The sequence below is a fragment of the Numenius arquata genome, chromosome 5 (genome assembly GCF_964106895.1).
Source record: "Numenius arquata chromosome 5, bNumArq3.hap1.1, whole genome shotgun sequence".
NCBI lineage: Eukaryota > Metazoa > Chordata > Aves > Charadriiformes > Scolopacidae > Numenius > Numenius arquata.
Genome location: NC_133580.1, coordinates 47,699,668 through 47,718,508, shown reverse-complemented (window position 1 = coordinate 47,718,508; position 18,841 = coordinate 47,699,668). Strand labels below are relative to the sequence as shown.

General features: G+C 44.8%; 1 protein-coding gene across 1 annotated transcript in view; it reads right to left on the bottom strand.

Moving 5' to 3' along the window:
- The window catches only part of SLC4A11 (solute carrier family 4 member 11), a 75,820-nt gene that overhangs the window by 48,029 nt on the left and 8,950 nt on the right, over positions 1–18,841 (bottom strand). Inside the window, exons 2-4 of the mRNA XM_074147453.1 lie at positions 15,998–16,150; positions 5,605–5,651; positions 767–998 (exon numbers count right to left, since the gene is read on the bottom strand). Coding sequence (XP_074003554.1) covers positions 767–998; positions 5,605–5,651; positions 15,998–16,150 — 432 coding nt within the window. The remainder of the gene's footprint in view (positions 1–766; positions 999–5,604; positions 5,652–15,997; positions 16,151–18,841) is intronic.

Below are 18,841 nucleotides of genomic sequence, written 5' to 3'. Positions count from 1 at the left end.
ACATGCTCAGGACTTGACATATCTGTTAAACAAATTCACTCAGGCTGTGACAGTTACATTTGAGGTGCGATGTACATGTTTGTATATTCATTCCTGTTGACTCTGAAACATCATGGGTGCCTACAGAGAAACAATGCTTAGTTAAGCTTCTTTACATCTTGGGTTAAAAGGCAGCATTTTAGACTATGCTAAGACATTTGCTGATGACTTAAGGTGACACGTGAGCCAACAATGTTGGCTAGAGTTACACTAGCTGATTTTCTGGAGGAAAACAAAACATCTCTCATCCCTTCCAGTGGGCTGGGAGCAACATGAAGGCTCAGCACTCCCCAGTCAATTACTCATCCAAAGCAAAGCAAACTTCCCCAGCCTGTGTGAATTCAGATGGAGAATCACAAGGCAAAGTAGCCATTTCTGAAGGGACACCAGCAAGTGCCTCTTTGCTGAAGAGCATCAGACACTTGTCTGAGGATAAGTGCACTTAATGGGTCCAAACAGACAAGACACTCAAGTGGTGTAGACTTTTCACCCCAGAGAACACCTATGTGTCATCTTAACAAAACAGGGGCAAGACTCCACCAAAACATAAAAATCCCAGAAACCTGAGACCCCTCAGCCTAGGTAACATAGAAAAATAAACTCCCAGTATCTAATGCAACATACAAGTGAGGGGACCATGCAGCAGTGAGTGTTCAATACACCACAAATGGAAAGAATGACAACTTAACAGCAACACACAGGCAAAAGAAAATCAAGAGTTGATTACCATTCCCTTCTCGTGGGGTCCCTGAATCCGTGAATAAAGTGCTCATGATTTTTTCAAAGTTGCAGCTTGGCTCCATGTTTTCAGGGTCTTCAGCAAAGTGTTTCAGCATCTCTCGAAGAACATCATCCAAGGAGGTGGCTGTTTCATCAAGGATGATGCTGGCTCTGGCCAAGAACCCATCCAGGTCTCGGTGGGCTCTGACTTCTTCCTCAAAATTCTTTAATTTCAGGTACTGCATTAAGAAGAGGTCAGAGCGTTAGATAGGTATTATGTGTAGCTAACAGCAGAGGCCTAGGATCTGTGTAGCTCACAAGCAGTTTTGTTGAAGTTACTGCCACTAAACCAATTATTCTGGAATCACTTTGGCTTTTCAGATCACTTTATAGAAGAAAAGGAGTTTTATGTTACATCATTAATGCACTGAAGGTCTGCATTTTCAAGTCTTATCCTAATAGAGTCACCATAGGTGAATGCCTAGGCACCATTTACACCCTAAGACAGAAAGCAGAATTAAAATAAAGAAGTTTTGTTGCCTAGGATAAAGCACAAAAGTTAGCCTAAGAGCAAAAATGTTTAAGGTATCTTTAGAAATCCTCTTTAGGTTTAAATAATTCAAGAATTTTGCAGGAACGTGGGAGAAGTTTTTTGGAAGAAGTGGAATCCAAGCTCAGTAGCATGAAAAAATTACCACTATGCATCTCAGTGCAACCTGACCCAGTTCTTCGCAAACTAGGAACCATCTCTCCCCAGTGCTCCCAGTTAGGGAGCCTGAAGTGGGAGATGGGTAATGCCATCCAGCCCATGACCTTTTTGACCCTTCCTAAATTTCTATTGTTCCCACATCCAAGGAAGTTTTCTTCCTTCATGCATAATATTTAGCTTTGAATCAATGTGTGTTGGGAGGCAAAAAAAAAAAAAAAAGACAGCAGAGGCTGATACTGTCTCAGCTCTCTGCTGGTTCCCTCTGCTGTCCCAGACTTGTTGGCCTTGAGATAAAAGCAACAGCTATGCTGTATTACAAAACCTCACCTCCTTTCTGTATTTGCCAGCTGTGAAGTTTGTTAATTGAATGATCAAACTACAAATGCCTTGTTCCCATTTCACAGTCATTGGAATTCCAAACACACAGCACTCACAGTACTGTTCAAGAAGGACCGACAGTCCTGTCCTCTCCTTCAGCTTAAGACTCGGTGAGGAAATGGGAACTGCACTTTCTTATATGGATCTTCCTTCCGATGGAAAACCAGTCACGCTTGAATTCATGATGTTGAGAATTAGATTGTCAAGATACATTTAAACCCTCAATTCCCCTTAAGCTCAGTCAGAATCAAGCTCTGAGATGCTTTTACAAATCTGATACCAAGTTAACTCCACAACCAGGACCTTGGCACATTCTCCCCCAAGTTACAAGACCACCTCTCAGAGCCTGACTCATGGATGCCTTCCTCTCACATACCCTCTCTACCTTTTCCATTTATAGCCTAGACACAGGGAAAAAAAATATGCTAATATCTCACTAATTACTGTAATTATCACAGCAACTATCAAGTTGTCAGTACACATCCATTGCAATTAGCACTGTTTTACTTTGCATCAATCACTTCTTGCACAGCATCCCCAAGAGGGAGGATTCTCTGAAGGATTTCAGCTCCCACCCCCAAGGCTTTATTACCATCTGCTCTTGGGAGAGGAGACAGTAACACAGCTATGTTACAAGTCCACGTAGAAGAGATCATATAACTGCAAGTGGCCAAGTCAGTCTCAAATTATTACTGCATGGGAACAGATTAAAACACCTATCACCATCTGTAACACTGGTGTTCATGGGGTCATCATATGACCAGCAACCATCTCCCAGAGGTAACTCATTTCAGCTTGTCTGGCCTGCAGAATCCAACCTTGGATGTAGGTTCAAACAGCAAAGAGGCCAAATGACCTAGACTGCATTTAACAAGGTGGATAGCAGAGGAGGTACCCACATAGGTATAAGGAAGGTTAAGAGCATCAGGAGTACCACAATGCTGAGGAGCTTTCAAAAAAGCAAGAGTGGCTTTGTGTCACCAACTTCCTCCATGCATGAGAAGCCACCAGAAGCAGAACAGGGGAAGGGAAAAGTTGAGGGATAGCTGAAGGACAGCAGAAATTAATCAAAGGCATTCAGAAGAGGGCCAGTATCTGCCCACATCATCTCAATCAACACTGATCCTCCAGTGAGCTGTGCAAGACAACATCGTTTGCTTGTTGTGGCAGGATGGCACTTTCAGCAGCTTACTGCCAGTCACCTCCAGCTCTGCCACAGGCTTCAGACCATGCCTTGTGTAAATCATTTTCCATACCTCAGTCTTGTTTTATTCCCCTGCTTTTGGTCCTTTGGATGGATATTGCTCCTATTATCACTCCCATAACGCTGGGGAAGATATAGATATTAAACATTGCAAGGCAACCAGCCACCATGAAAAGATATCAATACATCACTCCTTGAGACAAACCAAGATCAAATTAGCAGAAGCACTGCTACAGCAACGCCTCAGAGAGAACAAAACTGTTCCAGTCAGGACACCCGCTGGTTTCAGGAGAAATTAATGACTGCTCCTTCAGAAATATTTTTAGCTAGACAGTCAAGTCACACCAGGATACTTGATGCTTGAAACTGCTTAGCAAGAAACCCAAGACAGCTACCCAATAGCCGTTTTAATTGCACTGAGTATCATTGATTGCAAAGCTGCACATTGCATCATGGCAAAAAACAGAAGCTGTTGTGCCAAAGGGGAAACACATTCAAACAGCCTCCCCTGACTTCAGACAGGTCTTTTGGCCAACCACCATAAGACACAGTTCCACACTTGATCTGTGCAAAAAAAGAGCTCTCAACACTCATGAAGAAGGCTCAAAAATGCAAGTTCTCTGCTCTGTGACTGGAGACCACCTCCACTTGCAGACACTGCAAGAACCTTACAAGAAGGGGTGTCCAAGAAGCATGTTGTCTTGAGCAGAGCTCTACCTGTGCTGTGGCCATGGTCACTCAGGGCAATTCCCTCAGAAACACAGTGATGATCATTAAGTAGTTCAAACCATGTCAAAGAGCCTCTCCTTATTTATGCCTACTAAGTCCCATGCCAGATAGCAACTTGCCCAAGACAAAGATTGCTCTTCCAGCACTCCTGAATGGGTACAAGAATCATAGGCTACTGCCAGAGATGAGGACAATCTAGGAGGTAAACATCTCCAGACAAAGCTTCTGACCTGACCACTTCTCTTCTAGTGATTCCCTCTTCCCAGACACTTGGAGCTATCTCCTCTGTGACTCAGGTCCTTATTTCCCTTTGCATTTGAAGCTCAAAATTTCCACTTGTCCTCCCTGGAGGCAAAAACTGGCAACAGTATCTTTTCTCAAGCCCTGCTAAAGCATGCTAGCTCCCCAGTATTTGTTGCTCAAGAGCACACTAAAAATGCTCAAGCATGAATTATACGCCAGAAAGGCAAGAATCCTACAACTCTGAAAAGGAAAAATAAAATAGAAAAGACACTTGTGTGTTAGCAGTTTCCAACTATTCTTATCAGAGGCAGATCCTGCATTTGGGCTTAGAATTTGCACTTTAAGTGATTAAGTTCTTCGGTTACTTTCAGTCAAGTATATACAACTCAGAAAACCTCGGCACTAGTATTAGACAAGACAAATTGACAAAGACACTTCCATTCCTGAGCACAGAACAGCTTATTTTAACTTTTATGACTTAGTAACAGATAATTTTTACAATTTTTAAATTTTTTGTTGATGGTGGGTTTGTTTTGGTTGGTTGGGATTTTTTTGGTTGTGTGTTGTGTGGGTTTTTTTGTTGGTTTGGTTTTTTTTTTTTCCCTCCCCAAACTTGAGGGGAAGGTTTCTTCTACTCTCTTCCTCCCCCTACTAATTGAGTCTGCTGAAATACCTTTTCAGGATTTGAGCTGTCTTAGAGGTGTAAAAGAAAGCAGAGTTAGAGCTCACTGAGCTTCTCTAAAAAGCACCCGAAGTTTTGGTACACAGATTTAAGAACCCAAGTTACAACCTTCAAAGCAGCCTACAATATATGATTTACCAGGATCAGCGATGCTACGAGTTTTCACTCGGCCAGCCAGCCCCTCCAACTGGCAGATGAGGCAAGAGTCAAGACAACTGAAAGCCATGCCTCACAGTCCCAAAGACCGAGACTGCATGTGGTATTAAATATCAACCCATTTCCTCTCTGTATGCTTTCTGTGTACTTTCATAGTCAGAGGTTTGTAGTAATACAGCCTATACAAGGATGGTTTGTGTTTTTGCATTTCCACCTTATCACTATTGAGTTACAATCTCAAGACCAAGCGTAAACTAAGTGTTGTTTCCTAATCGTCCTCCTAGACTGTGTGTTTCCAGGGAATTCACTCCTGCTGAACCTCGTGAAGGCAGATCTGATTAGCTGGAATAAACAGGAAACCAAATCACAGCAACGTCTATCGGATGTTTCTGCTTTCGGCTCTAGAGGAGCTCAGGAGCCTGAATCTCTATGGTATATACTTGGATCCCTTTGCAGGCAGCTGCAGAAGAGAAAGTGATGAATTAACATGTCAAGGAATTGTCTGGGACAAAAAGCAGCAGAACAATCAGAATTACAGTGAAAACGTTTGGAGAACAAGCAGCACATGGCCTTTAAGGTTTAAATAAAGGCAGAGGAATTCAAGGAAAGAGACATTAATGTGCCTTCTGTTTAGGCCAGTAAAAAACACCCCCCCATCCCCACAGAGTACTTCAAAATCCTTTTCTGTGCTTCTAGATGATAAAAAAAAAGCAACAGCTTGATCATACAGCATTCCTTACTTACCTTCCTTGATGTGTGCAGTAACACGCAGCCAGCACTTTCATTTTCAGCTGGAAAGGGTAAGGAAAAAATAAAATCAGAAGACTGTTATTATTGCAGGTACCTGACAGGCAGCAGGAAACAAGCAGAAGGCTCAGAACAAGGTGAAGCACCGCCCTCTTAGGAGAGGATGATCTCTAGAGAAAAAGAGAGATTCAATTTTTATAACATTTCCCATTTTGGAAGTGTAGACTAAGTGCAGAAGCAGCCCTTGGCATTATCAGATCTGTTGGAGTTTGTGTCTTGCAGCCTCTTCTGTTCGCAGGGTTTGGGTTTTTTTTGTTGTTGTTTGTTTTTTTCCTCAGATTCCCTATGTATTTTTACTCTTCACTTCCCCCCCCCAAAAAATCTAACTCCTAATCCTTTAGGTAATCATTTAATCCAATGCATCGTTGTTTGATAGATTGAGGCTAAGATTGCATGAGTCACACTCGTCTGGAAACCATTCTTGTCCTCATTAAAGAGTCAACAATAACACCCAGGCACTTCCAACTGAGCGGGCTGAGAGAGATCGCACGCAGTGACTCGAAGATGAGCACATTAACGTCCTGTCAACTCACCACGCTGCCTCCATAAATCTAAGTGTAAAGCAACAGAGCTCTTGGGAAAGAAAACTGCTGTTTAGAGACTATTAAGTGTCACTTAACATGCAGCCACGATACAGGGACAGGGGTACCCGGGAAGTTCCCAGTTCAAACATCCAAGCAACAATATTAACATTTTCTTAGGGTACCTATGAAGTAATTTTTCAGGTATAAGCTAAAAAACAAATAGAACACTGGTTTTTGCCACAAGCCCACTCCATACTGCTTGCATCCAAGGCAGCTTCTCTGTAGCATCACTAGTACCACAGGTACTGTCTGTGCATCCTTCTCCTTCAATGTCTTCATCTTCACACTCTCCAAAAAACCCACAAGACTGAGCTGCTACCAAAATTATACATGAAACATATGAACAGTTTTCTTTCAAATGAGCATAGTGACAGCATGGAAAAAACCCACTGAAGACCAAAAACTTTTCCAGAGGCCAAGCTATGGAAAAGTACAGAGATGTAATACAGTTATAGCTATTCAGATGAGTTTTTTTGCTTCCTTTCCAGATCTGGAAATATCCTAATATCCTTCAAATCCGAACCCGTAAGAACTGCTGTAATCCCATTTCACAGGCTAGCCAAACACACAGGCACCTTCAAGCCCAGCCCTGCTACTCTCCAAAAATAAGCTGATGATGCAATTCACATGAGAACACCAGAACTCCAAAAAAGTAATTATTTTTTGCGCACAGAAAGCTGCTTTAACTAAAACCATCCCTAATCAAACAGAAATCCAAGTCATGTCCACAATGGGGTTAAAAGGCTGCAACTCAAAACTGGGAGCAGTTGACTGCAGCAGAGAAGAGGGAAAGGATTGCCTTTATCTCCCACTATACAAAATAGTTCAGAGGCTTTGGTTGCATCACCCAACTTCTTCCAAAGTTCACTTGGATGCTGTACATGTGATTAAATGCATCACTTAACTAGTCAAGTCTGCTGGTGTAACAGTCCCAATTATTACAAGTTTTGACACATCTTTTGGAAAACACAAGCTGTTTCATCTAAAAAATGCTATTTATTATTAAAAAGCAAGCACCCAAATAAACCAGAAACATCAAGCCTTTCCTGAGGCTCTTATATTTGTAGTTCTCTAACACTCACTTACTCAACTTACAGCGTAATTACATATGCAAAAGTATGCTGGAAGATTTGGAAGCCATAAATATTCATTGAAGAGAAAACATGTTTTGGTTTTTCTGCTCTTGCAAGAAATAGCTCTAGAGAGACAAAAAATACCCGCAGCCCTGAACAATAGCAAGCACGTGCTAACGAAGAGGTATCTGTGTTATCTGCAGTCTGTCCTTATGGATGCATGCAAACACAACAGAAATTCACATTGTCCTTCTATCATGCAGCAACTCTTGGTTCCTCTTATCAGTTTCAAGCATGTATCAATCTTCTCCCTTGACAGCTCTCTCAGGTGCTCATCTCGGATGAGCACCGCGTGCTGCTTTGTCAACAGAAGCACAAGCATTTAATTACATCTGTTGGATAAGGATCTTTCAAACTTCTCAAAAAAAGCTGTTCTGGGTACAGAAGTGATGCTTTGGAAGGCCCAAAGCCTCATTCATCATTTCATCCAGGCAACAAGCCATGCAAACTTGATCCAGAGAAAGGAGACAGCTGGATATGGCCATCCCAGTTCTGGGCTGGTATCTTAAAGGCCCACTGGAGTGCTGTAACATTACTCAAGAATAGTATCAAATATACTGGCACACGAAGAATGAGGGGGGAAAAAAACCACACAGACTTCCCAAGTACTCTTCTGCCTGGCTTATGAACCACCCATTTACTTACTGTGGGGGGAACCCACTATGCAATGTAGGATAAAAACCTGCATGAGGTTGCCCATGACACATCCATTGGGAGACAGCCTGGCTAAAGCCTAAGACCAACCACCACCAGCCTGCCGCCCATTTTCTTCCCCTTTATGGTACTACCACTGCTTCCCTCTGATTATTGAGGAGCTGAAAAGATGCAATGCCCTTGACCATTGCACCTCCATGGAGGAGCCCTTAATGGGGAAAAAAATGGATGCAGAAAACCATGGATTCACCCTCTACTGACAAGGAAGAGACTATCCATCAATCATGAGTTATGACTCGCTACCAGGAGTAATAACTAGATTTCACACCTGAATGTCAGGATTAAGCATACTTAAACAGAAAGAAGAGGTCAAAATTTCAAAAGGTTCACATTTCAAGAGGTCAAAATTTCCATTTCTATTTTTGTGGTCCTCCTTGCTGGACAAAGCAGGCTGCAAAAGTCTATTTTAGGCAAGCTAGCTAGCTACGGGCATTATTGTCTCTGTCCTCATACACAGTTAAAGGAGAGCTGCCAGGGGTGGCCGACCTTATCTGATAGGCTGTGCTCCAAGTTCTGCCCAGGGGAAAACCAAAAAGTCAGCAACGCATCTCCGACATCCCCTGGCAGCCACATCAAGGCAACACGCATATCCCGAATTTCTAGGATGCATGCACACAAGCACGCAGCATTACTGAATATGCTACAAGCTACTTGCTGCAAATTCATTTCAGTTTTAGCAACACTGATGAATTGCAAACATGAGACTTAACGCTTGTGGCCTCCTGTCAACACATTCAGAGCCCTGCCAGGGCACTGTGGCATACCTTCATTTTTTATTTCCCACCATTTGCAGGACCCATCCAGCTTTGACCTGAACCAGAAGATTTAATACTTGGACACGAGAAACACAGCAGGAAATTTATTTAGTATACTCCAAAGGGATTTCATCCCAGCTGCCCTTTATGTAACATCCCTGATAGCAACTGAGAAATGAAATCTCCGACCTGCTTCCCCCTCCACACCCTGTTTACATAATGACATCTTCTATGTAAAGACAACCCTGAAAACAAACCCGTGGGCATCATATGCCAAAGTTTAAGGCTTTTCACCTTTTTCGTCAAGAGATCTCCTTTCACTTAAGATCCCCTTTCCATCCCTTCCCTTCTACAGTTCCCCAGTGCTGCCCTTAACACCTGAGAAGACCCAAAAGTCTTTGGAGCAAAGCCACCGCTAGATGCCTGCAGCATCTTAAGACCATATTTCTTTGGGATAAAGAAGTGGAAATTGGATAGCGGGAACTTTTTGGCCTTGCAGGTGTCAGGGCACATGACTTTAGATCTATATGCACCCCCCAGTGCATCTGCATGGTAAGTAGGCTAATAAATCAGAGCAGAATATTACATTAGCACTTCCATGATTTTCTCAGAAAAACACCAAGGATCTGGCATGAGGTTTAAGGTTCGACTCGATGGGGTTTTATTATAAAAAAAAAAAAAAAGCTATTTTATCTGGGCATTGGTGATTTCTTTAGAGGTCTTTAGAGCAAATCTGAGCCTCAACCACTTGTGCTGAATGACATTGTGAGCAGCAAACTGTTCTGCTTTTAGAATCTGTTGCCATAAAAAAAAATATAAATAAAACCACATCAGCACATGGCACAAAAGTAGCTTGTTAGGAGCAGTGGAGATACTTCTAACTCATCATTGGCAGTGAAGGATTGCACAAGCAGAATCTCAAAAGGATCCTTTGCTTTGCTGTCCTGCCGTGGTTGTGTAGGGATTCAAATCCCCATCAGCTTTGAATAATTTTGGTGAAGTATTATTAGATAAATATGCCCCAACTATCCCACATTCCCATGACAGGGTGGTGGGCTGACCTGCAGCAAAAAGCCTACAATCAGCTGGGTCCATCCCTCTTAAACTACCACCCAAGTTAAAGGCAGGTGGGAATAAGCAACAAGCTGCAAGTTTCTGGAGCAGGCTGGAAAGGAGCAGGCAGGGTGGGGAGGAAATCCTCACCTGAGTAACGCTCAGCACAGACATCACAATGGCTGGGCAGGTGAAGGACTACCGCCTCGCACTCCTCCCTGGCCATTGCAGAGGAATTGGAGAGAGAGGAAGACAACACAGACAGACTGACCAGAGCTCTTGCACAGAGGCAAGGACAAGATAAGAGCACTGAGCACTGTGTCATTTGTCACACCCACCAGCTCCTCAGACATGCACGCACTGTAAGAGCAAATCATTTTTTTTTTTCCTCCAAAAAAAAAAAAATGCTGCAATAGGTTTTGCCATTAAGTTTGGGGCAGGGGAAGAAGGTGCATTTTTCCATGCCAACAGGAGGGACAGGGCCCTCAAAATCCTAGGGGAAGCTACCCAAAGCAAACCTAAGGTGAAGCATCTTAAAAGGGAGAACGCTGCCTTCGTGCAGAACCACCCGCGCTACTCAAACCCCCCCGCACCTCCCTTGGCTTCGTAAGCACTGCTTTGAAAACACCCTTGCCAGGAAATTCGGAGGGAGGCCGCCCCCCTCCCCCAGCACACAATTGGTGTATCCACTTTCCATTAGAGTGTAGGAAGCTTCGGGAGCCCAACATCCCACGCTGACATCAAACTGCTAAAACAGGAGTTATCAGATGGAACGCGTGGGTCAGCATTGTGCGTCGAGACATAAAAAGGACCTTGGTATTAATGTGAGGAAATGTGACTATTGTGTGCAGAATGATACCCATTCAGGCCCAGACCACTTGTCTCTGGACGCTACTCTCTCTGGAATATCCTTGGCGCCAGCATCTAGCATTTCTCCTCGTCCCCTTAAAGAAAAAAGTCATCTCGGCAGGGGCTGGGCCATGAGTTAGAGCACCGTGTTTTGCTCGGAGCAGCGGTGGCAGGCGTGCACGTGTGTGCCTCTGGAGCAGATTACAGGAAACTGTTGATTCTCCGTATCTAGGAATGATCAGTTGTCCAGAGGGTGGAACAGGCTTTAATTTCTCATGAAGCGTAAATCGTGTTCTGTTATTTCCCCCACACACTCCGACAAAGCCACATCCTGCTTTCCGATTGGCTTTTTGTTGTCATCAGGATTTTGCCTTCTTACCCCCCAAAACTGGATCAGGCACCTCTCTGCAGCTAAAACCACCAGTATGAACATCAGCTCTAAGTGGCAAACCATACTGCAAAAGGTGAGCAGCTACAGCTCCCCAAATTCCTGATATATTGTTCCAAGTTTAGGAAAAAATCCTGTGCAAACCCCCTCTACTGCAATCTGGGGAAAGGAGAAGGTGATTTGTTTTAAAACCCTAAGATGCAAGAATAAAGTGCAAACAGTGAAAATATTTGCCTGGCTGATTTAAGGGAGCTGCCAAGAAGATAAGAGCACTGCGACCGATGGCAAGGCTGTGGCCCCTGCACACTTTGCAGACCCACTGCAACAAGTGAGGTTTGCATTGCCTGTCTGCCAACTTTAACACTCAACCTGAACCAAATTGCTATATTCATTTGCAGGGAATTATTTCTAAGCATACTGCAGATAAAGCAGCGAGTGTTTGAATTGTCTAGTTCCACGGTTCTGTGACAGGCTGAAGGGATGCAGGCAAGTACACCCACAGCCCAGGCTCCAGAGGGATTTATGGTAAAAGCCCATATATAAAATACGAAAAGACAGTCAATTTCACAGCCAGATAGAAGGGTTAAGCTAAGACAGAAGGGTTAATACACTTCTAGCCAGGTGAGAGAACAGGAAAGCAGTTGTAAAACCACGTATGAGCCTGCAAGCTGCTATATAGCTAACGTGGCAGCTATGAAATAAGCCGGGCTTGTAGCACACCAGCCTGGACAGGAAAGAGACCCCCCCCTTGTACTGCACACCAAACTCACTGATGCTTCTCATCCTCTCTGCTAAAAATTCCCAGGGACCAGAGCATCAAGCTGGGTTTTCTACCTGCAGCACAGGAAAGGTAACATTCCTGCTTCTGTGCTGGGGACTCCCTCTTCAACCTGAGGCAATGGGGTCCGGGAAAAAGGATTTCATTTGGGGCAGGAATGCAGTACTGACTCCTGCAAAAATACATGCAGCAGGGCACAGACCTAACATTTTACTTGTATATACATTTATTGCGACTTAAGTACAAGTCTCAGCCTCTCTGAAAAACATCCTGATTTTCCCCCCAAAAGGCAGATCCCAGGTCCAAAAGCATGCAGCTTCAGCTACTAACATTTGCTGCAAACAGAAGTCTTGCCGCCAAAACCTAAGCTGGAAGGATGAGAAGCAGAAGAGAATAAAAATTAAAAAAAAACACAACACTCTTTTCAGCAGCTACCACAAAGAAGCAAACACCCGGGAAAAAGGACCCAAGTGTCAAGATTGAGAAGCAGTTTAGTGCCTGGGCATCTGCACTGATTTGTGCTCAGTATTCCACGCAACAGCAGCCAGCATTAATTAAAATTGAGACAGGCCATACCTTAAATCCTAGATTTCTTCAAGCTATCATGTTTTATACACATCTGTGTACACAGCCCAGCATTTTATGACAATGGTTAATTGTTGGAGTTTTATGGGCTGTGCTATGTTTTGTTGGCTCAACATTTAATCCCACACAGCGATCTTTTTAAAACAGAATTACAGTAAAGTGCATCCAATTATGCTCATAGTGAGTTGTACATCCATCATACGGAGATTAACAGCTTGACAAGATGATGGCAGAACTGTCACTGAGTCTGCAATTCCACTTACATTGCCTGCCAGTACCCAGACCCTGGGGTACCAGCTCATCCCCTCCCCAGATGGGATTTTTGGATCTTTTAGGTGGGCAGCAACTTCATAGCAGCTTGCCAGAAAAGATCTCCAGCAGGTGAGAATTTGGACACCATGTTCAGCCAGGAGACCAAACTATGACAACCAGAACAAGCATACAGAGGCTCACAGATATCACAGAGCAGCTATTTGTTTCAAGTCACCTTAGAGGTTTTTCCTGCTGGAGATTGAGGAAATGCATTTTATACAGCGAGTGCATCTGACACTAAGGAACAAATCAACACAGGCACCACTGGAGAGCCCTCTTTGCAGAAGATGGCCCATGGTCAGTGATTCTCTGGCCAGGCAGCAACCATCCAAGCCCCTGCAAGTGTTACAATGGGTTCAATGACACAAGAGGGCAATATCGAGCCCTCTGGCACAAGGTGGCCTTTCAGCTCAAAGGTTTCACCCAGATTGGAGAAAGCAAGAAAATAGGATGAGGACAGAAAGATGTCATTCCCGCACTTGCTTTTCCACTGTGATTAAAGCAGCAGAGGATCTTATAGGATCCTGGAGCACTAGCTCCTTTGGGGGTTGGAGATAAGGACATGTGATTCCCCCAAACACTTGTATTGCCTGGAGAAGACCTGCTTTCCCCCGCCTCCACTTTCTTTTCAGTTTATCTTGCTGGAGACAAGCACTGCAAGTGCTCAGCTCCACAGTTCTGCTCCAGGAACGCAAAGCCTGAATATAAACCAAAACATCCAGAGAGCAGCAGCAATGCAAGGGCTTTCTGAAAAGTGTCCCCTTGCGGAGTTGAACAAGAAACAGTATATTCCCAGACATACCTCTGACATAGCATAGTTAAACCTCATTTCTAGAAAGAGCTTAGAAAACTTGCGAAGAGGGCATTTTTGCATTTTTTTTTTTTTTTAGTAGTTCAGGCTACTTTTGTTAGAAGAGCTTAAGGGGCTCATCTCAACCACTTTAAACCATCTGAGCAGTCAGCTGTCTGGGAGGATCAGCTATGCCAACTGCAGCCAGAGACTGATTCAGTATGTCTAAAAATCAGGTCTGGAAGATGCTTTAGCAACACCACCTCTGAGAAAGAGCCGACAGCCCAGGTGACTCAAACCTGGAGTCTGAGCAATCCTATACCTGATACTCACAGAGAACCACCTGGATTTTGGCTACCTGGACAACTTTGATGCTGTCATGGGAAAAAGAGAAAAAAAATAAATCTCACTTCAAACCTGCCCTTATTGAAAGTCCAGACTTTAGTTCTGCCTGAAGACCATTTTTAAAACCTCTATCCTTACATTTGAAAGGGGACTCTGGTACATCAGAAGCCCATTTTTCCTTAAAAATCCTAAGTATCTCAGCTGAAGAAAAAGGATACAACTAATACCACTACCAAATATCAGTGCTTGAGGGAAATAAGAAAGCCTTTTTTGTCCTGTTTTGAATGGAAGGGAAAACACTTATAAAAAGCCTAGGAGGACACACAAGGAAAGTTAGCTTCTTTAGACACAGAAGAATCCACAGCACTTGCATTCCTCATCCCCAAACAATGCACCCCACGGCATTAAACCCAGACTTGTCATAGCAGAGTACAGTTCCCCTTAAATCTTTCAATTAAGATGGCATTTGTAAAAATGCAGGCTTGAAAATTGCTAGATATTTTTCTTAAGTTGAAGTCACCACTCAAATTCAAAAAGTAGCCTTCAAGTTAGTCAAGCAGAGGTATGGGCCATGCCTATTCTGCATTGCTGTTTCAAATAATCGCTTGCAATAGATCAATTGGGATTTGCCTGTAATCTAAAAATAACTTTGAGCAAATTTAAAGAACTCTCCGATACTGTGACACCAAATATAATCCAGAGCCCTTGCATTTAATCTCCAAAATAGTCAGTGCCCACACAGGCAGGCTCCAGTCTGCCTCTAGCTGCCAAGATGAAACCCAAGCTGCTACTGCGTCCCAGAGGCTGCATTTTCTTAGGCACATACCACTAAAGCCAGGTTCTGCTAGTCCTCCTCATTCACCATTTAGCACATGCCTTACGGAGGATGTTAAAATGATGTGCTAGAGGCAAAAGCAACCTCTAGAGCAATCTAGGGATTTTATTCCTCAACAGCAAGCATTTTAGATATCTATCTTCACAATTCGTGTTAACTAGGCTGTTCAGAAGTTCCCTCCATCTCACTCCCCATGTTGGGCAAAGTTTCTAAAGGATGCTGGCTTGGCAGGGAGTACACAGAGAGCACAGTTTTGGGCAGACGTGTATCTGCAACACAACTGCACAAACACCTCCCTTGTGACCACTTGGCCTGTATGAGCCAAGCCACCACTCAAAACTGACAACGCAGCTCCCCCAGGGTGGGAGCTGCAGGGATGCATTTCACTGGTGTGTTCATCCTCAGTGCCACACAGCACTGGAGGCACCACCACCAGCAAACGCTATCCTCCTCCCCTGCAGGAAGCTGCCTTGTAGCAGGTACGGATCCCACTAAAGCATATTTGGGGGAGCTTGGCACTTGGGCCCTCACCTGGAGGAGGTAGTTTGTATTCATAAGCAGAGCATGACACACAACAGCACTTCCTGTACTATAGACATAGCTGCATCTATAGAGGGGCCTTACCTCCGTGTTTACTAGGCTATTTCTCTCCTCATTTTTGCTATCTACTTCAACACAGCAGGTGTAGGGATTGCTAGCCTCTAGCCAGGATGATTTAACCCAAAAGGCACATTTCCAACCCCCAAAATCCCTCTACACTCTTCCCTTGCCAGCTGCTACAGAGAGCAGCGACTGACCTGGGCGATCCACAGCTCCAATTCACCTCCAGCATTTCAATTAAAAAGTGATCAAAAAAATATTCCAAAAACCTTGGGAAGCCCCAGAGCCACGTTCCAGTTATCTACAGGGACTAACACGCACCAAGAATCCCAATTTCTCCCTAGAAACTGCCCTTATCCAGTGACCCGGCCACAGCAGCGAGAGGGACAGCAAGGCCCCAGGCCCCAAACTCAAGACCTCGCTTTAAGAAGCGGAAGGAAAAAGGAGTGAGGATACTTCATATGGATGGCTGAAGAACCACTCAGCAGCCAGATTGTTTTAGGCTTTGCTAAAAAAAAAAAAAAAAAAAAAGAAAAAAAAAATAGCTCCAAAATTTCACAGCAAGGAACGACCGCATCTTGCAGCCCCTTTTTGGGAGGCAGCACTCACCAGTGGCGTTTGGTGGCACCTCCAGGTTGACGTTGACGAAGAAGCGGATGCTGTCCCCCGAGACGATGGAGGAGTTCACCGCATCAAAGAGCTCCTCACCCCCCGTCTCCTCCTTGGCCTCGCAGCCATCATCCGTGTCGCACTTGAGGTACCCTGCCAACGACACACAGAGGGCGGTTAGCAGGGCCACGGGGCCTGGACCCAGAGCCACCAGGGTGCAGACATACCCACCCTTCATGGCCGCCCAGGCCTGCAGCAAGGCCCCAGCAGCACCTGGGGCCTTTGTGAGGGGCTTCTCTTATCCCCTCGCCTGGTGAGGGCTGAAAGTTATAAAGCAATCAGCTCTGGCAAGTTTTGGGCTGGCCTCAGGCGTGTCCCTGATGGGCCACTCCAGAGCCTGGCCAAGTAACAGCACAGGCTTCGCCCACCAGCCTGCTCAGCAAGTCAATGGCATAAGAGGAAAATCCAAGGGAGGTAACGTCTCACTTCTCTCAGATCAAAAAAAAAAAAAAAAGAAAAAAAGCCAGGATGAAAACTCAGACTGGAAACCATAAAAACACCAAGCAGCAACCCAGAAGTAAGAGCTGCACCACAGCCCAAGCCCACCCCAAACACAATGTGTGTTCATCAGCTCAATGCAGCGGCACAGCTATTTCGCTTGTGGTTCAGCAATTTGAAACTTAAGGGGGGGAAAGAAAAAAAAAAAAAAAATGTTTCCAAGGAGACACCTGATACGGACAGACAGACCCACAGCTTCCCAAGGGGCAGAGGAGCAGGTCACAGGAGGCAGCAGCACTGAGAAAGCGAGACAAGTTTCTTAATTACAGCAGACAACTCCTTAGCCTTTCGCAACGCTTCTAATTAGAGTTTAACCTAGCCTCGTTCAACAGCAAGCTGGTTCACTGCAACGTTTTATTACGAAGCAGCTGGAGGACTCTTGTGGCATGCTCGTGTATCATGTTTAATTAGGAGAATTAGGGACATTATAGAATGTCAATTTTTACATTACCAGGATTATTCAGCAGCTTCTACCCATCTTCTGACAAGTCTTTTATGCCTTAATTTGAAGCAGGAGGGATATATTTCATTAGCTTGCTTTAGGCACTACAGCAAAATGAAAAGGGTGAGCTTCAAGGCAGAGGCTTGAATGGAAACTAAAATATTGATGGCTTTTTTTACAGCCTCGTATAAGCAAATGTAGAGGCAGCAGGAGCTGAAAACAGCACAAGCAGTCTCAGAGTGATACTGAGCCAACAGCTTGCCACTGCAGAAAACAAGCCACAAGCAGGGAGACCACAAACAGGAACTCGACGATGCAGGACAGGGTCTGTGGTGCTTCCTGCTGCGGGCAACATGCCGACGAGCACTCGGCATCTCCCCAGGAGTGCTCGGAGGGTGACAGGGGTTCAACCCTTCAAGTAACTTCTGAGCTGCTTGTCTGAGGCATGGGAAGCCCAACAAAAAAAAAATCAGATTAATCCCCCTCTGGTGATCTCTGCCTCCTTCATCTACCTGCTTAAAAGGAATAAATGTGAATTGGTGCTTCAAAAAGCATTCAAGTTGCTGCTGTCCCCAACCAGCCTGCCAGACAGACAGCAAAATGCACCAAGGATGCTGTCGTCTGCTGCTGGTGGAGCTTAGGCAGCTGTCTCCATCCTTGCATGATGGAAATTTGTCGAAAACAGCCAGAAAATGAGGTAAAGAGAACATACAAACACAATACCCAGAGTATCATGGCACTGTGGGCACCGCCAGGTATGAAACACCTGCACAAGGGCTGGCAGATGTGATGAGACTGAGGGGCAGCCTGGGCCCTGGAGGGATGGACAAGAACCAGACAGGGTGCCTGCTGGCTTCAGAAGTACACTACAAACCTAGTATTAGGTAGTTCTACAAAGCCTCATGTAAGCATCTTAATCACAAGCAAAGTATCAAACCTGGGGTTTTGTTCCTCTGAAATGCATGATGGACACCATAACCTCTCTTCAGAGCAGAGCACTCACCAGTGCTTACAGCTCCCCGATGCCACCTTGGGCCACCCTGCAAAGCATTATCAGCCTGAGATAGGCTAAAATCCATGATCCTGACTTTTCCAACTCAGCCATATCCAGGATTGCGGCCCCAGGAAAGTTGTCACAACAGGTCTGCCTTGGTTTAATATCTCAATATCCATCCCCATCCTTCTCTCCTTACTTTCATCATGTTCCCAGATCCTTTCCACTCAGTGGGTCAGATGGGAGGCACATGGGGACAAATGATTTGAGCACACAGCTCAGAGAACATAGTTGAGGTTTTCCCCACTGTCCTAATGCAATTAAGACACAGATGGGTAAAAGCCAAGCAGGGAAAACTACTTGTTCACTTCCCAAGCCTACTCAAACTGGCTTGATACAAAAGCACAGCAGTGGTGAGCCCTGAAAAGAGAGAGGGCTGGAGACGGGAGAGAAGCAGCACAGGAGCTGGAAGAAGGGCAAGGGTGGAGTAAGATCAGAGGGTTGGGCAGAGGTCAGCGAGGACTCTGGCAAGGGAAGCATCCTCTGTTCCTCCCTCTTTAGGGGAGGAAAGAGCAGAACAAAAGGCAGTCGAGCCTTGTGTCCCTTGGGCAAGGGACGGACAAAACACTCAGCTTGCAAATAATCCCAAACCTGGGCTATACAGGAACTGCACTCCCAGGCAGGTGTCTGCTTTGTCACTAAACCACCCCAAGGCTTCAAACCACTCCTGTTTCGAATCCTTCAGCCTATTAGCCTGCCAGGCATTTTAAAACACAAGCAACTTCTGCCCGTCAAATACAGGGTCACCTCGAGGTAAGATGAGCTGTGTGTATGGCAGATGCACCTTCCC